The 1876-nt window shown below is 39.1% G+C and overlaps 1 protein-coding gene across 1 annotated transcript; it reads right to left on the reverse strand.

Annotated features, from left to right (window-relative positions):
• Nucleotides 1-383: 383 nt before the first annotated feature.
• On the reverse strand, nt 384-1476 carry LOC129571370 (uncharacterized; the record flags this gene model as incomplete). The annotated part of the gene is made up of 2 exons (XM_055451160.1): nt 1390-1476; nt 384-731 (listed from the first exon to the last, which is right to left on the reverse strand). A coding segment is annotated over exon 2 (335 nt), but the record flags the coding sequence as incomplete, so codon positions are not given.
• Between the last annotated feature and the right edge of the window lie 400 nt (nt 1477-1876).

The raw sequence follows: 1876 nt of genomic DNA on the forward strand, positions 1-1876 counted from the left end.
TTTGCATTGCTTTTCGTGCGGTTGTTTGGCCTCTTCTCTGGCAAAACGTTGACCACATTTCAAACAAGAATGGGGAAGCTCATCAGGGTGAGTTCGCAAGTGAGCATTCAAAGTGTTTTTATGTGCAAATGATTTGAAACAAACATCGCATGTGTAAGGCTTCTCGCCGGTGTGAATACGAATGTGTTTGATGAGATTACATTTGTGCGCTGCAACATGACCACACACATGACACTTGTGCTTCTTTCGTTTCTTCGCCGCCTTATTCCGCGGAATCTTCCGTTTGTCTTGCTTTCTGGTTCCATCGCAATTCTTTCCTTCACGACTTGAACCTAGTCCTTTTCGATTAAAGTTTGACTCGACTACTGGCTCACCACCTTAACCTGCACGGGCGTTTGGTTTTTTTCCCGTCCGATCTCGAATTTGCCGAAGAATATTTATCATTTTCTGATTTCTCTTCTTGGCACTTCACTTCCTCTTTCACACCATCCATATAACAGTCGAGAACAGAATCATATTCAGGCTCGCCCGTCAATTCGATGTTTGATGTCGCTGTCACTGCTTGAAGTCTTCCTTTCGATCGTGTCACCAAACAATCTTCAATGCCATCCGATGGTTCTATCTTGATGTCTGGCTCTTGTTTTATTTCGACTGCAGCACTGCTCATTTTGCGTCGTACACGACCATCCGAAGTACCTTCACCCGGATCCATATCCATAACCGATGTCGGTCTGTCGAACAATCGAAAAAAAAATTGAAGAAATTTCTTAAATGAAGCAGACAGTTGGGACGTGTTTTGTGCAGGGTATTTTGCTGATGCAATTACAGTAAAACACATCAGCATTTGAAGTGATTATTGGCAGTCTGCGAAAATGTGTTGATGAGTCAAATGTGAAGGTCCATTGAAAATTATCAAGTCATATGAAAAACGAAACTCAGAATGAAATCTCACAACTCTCGTCACGCCAAACAAAAGTTGTTGACTAAATGTCAAGCAAAATGGTCGCTGTGTTGTTCTTTCAAGGAACGTCGTCAAAGATACGAGGAAAAATATGGAAAATAGCAAATTGAGAACAAACGAATATTTCCAATCAAAATGAAACTTAACATAATCAATGTTGCAATATCTTCGAATTTCAAAATCACCACTGAGAATGTACGTTTATCGCAAAACAAAGAAGGAGCTTTAATTTTATGAGATAATTGAATGCACCATTCAAGTCGTGTCGTGCCGAAAACAACGAAATGCACCAGATTTTCGGATATGCACAAAAATAAATCGCTCTCTAATAAAAACCAATCGATGAATATTCGATTGAAGAATTTCGTTTTTCTCCTTGAAACAGAATAATAAATTTAAAATGGAAAACACATATTTCGAGCACTTACTTTTGGTTTATTTGTTCGTCAATGTAAATGAATACGCGCTTTTTTGTGTGTTTCTCCTTTGAATGGCCGACACAAAGTGGTTGAGTAGCATTGAGTGCTGCGTACGTCGGTTGAGTGTGGCCAGTGGCGTGATCGAATGCTGTTTGTGTGTTGGTGTGCCTGTGTTGCTTACTACAATATGTGCAGGTGACAGCTTGCAACTCAATTCCATTGGAATGAAGCAAATTCTGAATGTTCAGCTGTCATTCGAACTGGAATTCATGTTTGCGATTCGCATTTCCAAACACTTTAGTGAATTACTCATTCTAGTCAACAGTGTTTCGATTAAAAGTTATGTGGATTTTTATAAAAGAAAAAATTCGAAATCATTATGTTAGATGTGAAGGGTATTTGAAGAATTGGTTCATGAATCAGGAGCATGAAATGAGAAACAACTTCATGCTAATGCCAATGTTGAACATTCAACTAACACACCCAACGAAATATC

The sequence above is a fragment of the Sitodiplosis mosellana genome, unplaced genomic scaffold (genome assembly GCF_009176505.1).
Source record: "Sitodiplosis mosellana isolate CC-2019 unplaced genomic scaffold, AAFC_SMos_1.0 Smas_scaffold_2183, whole genome shotgun sequence".
Classification (NCBI taxonomy): domain Eukaryota; kingdom Metazoa; phylum Arthropoda; class Insecta; order Diptera; family Cecidomyiidae; genus Sitodiplosis; species Sitodiplosis mosellana.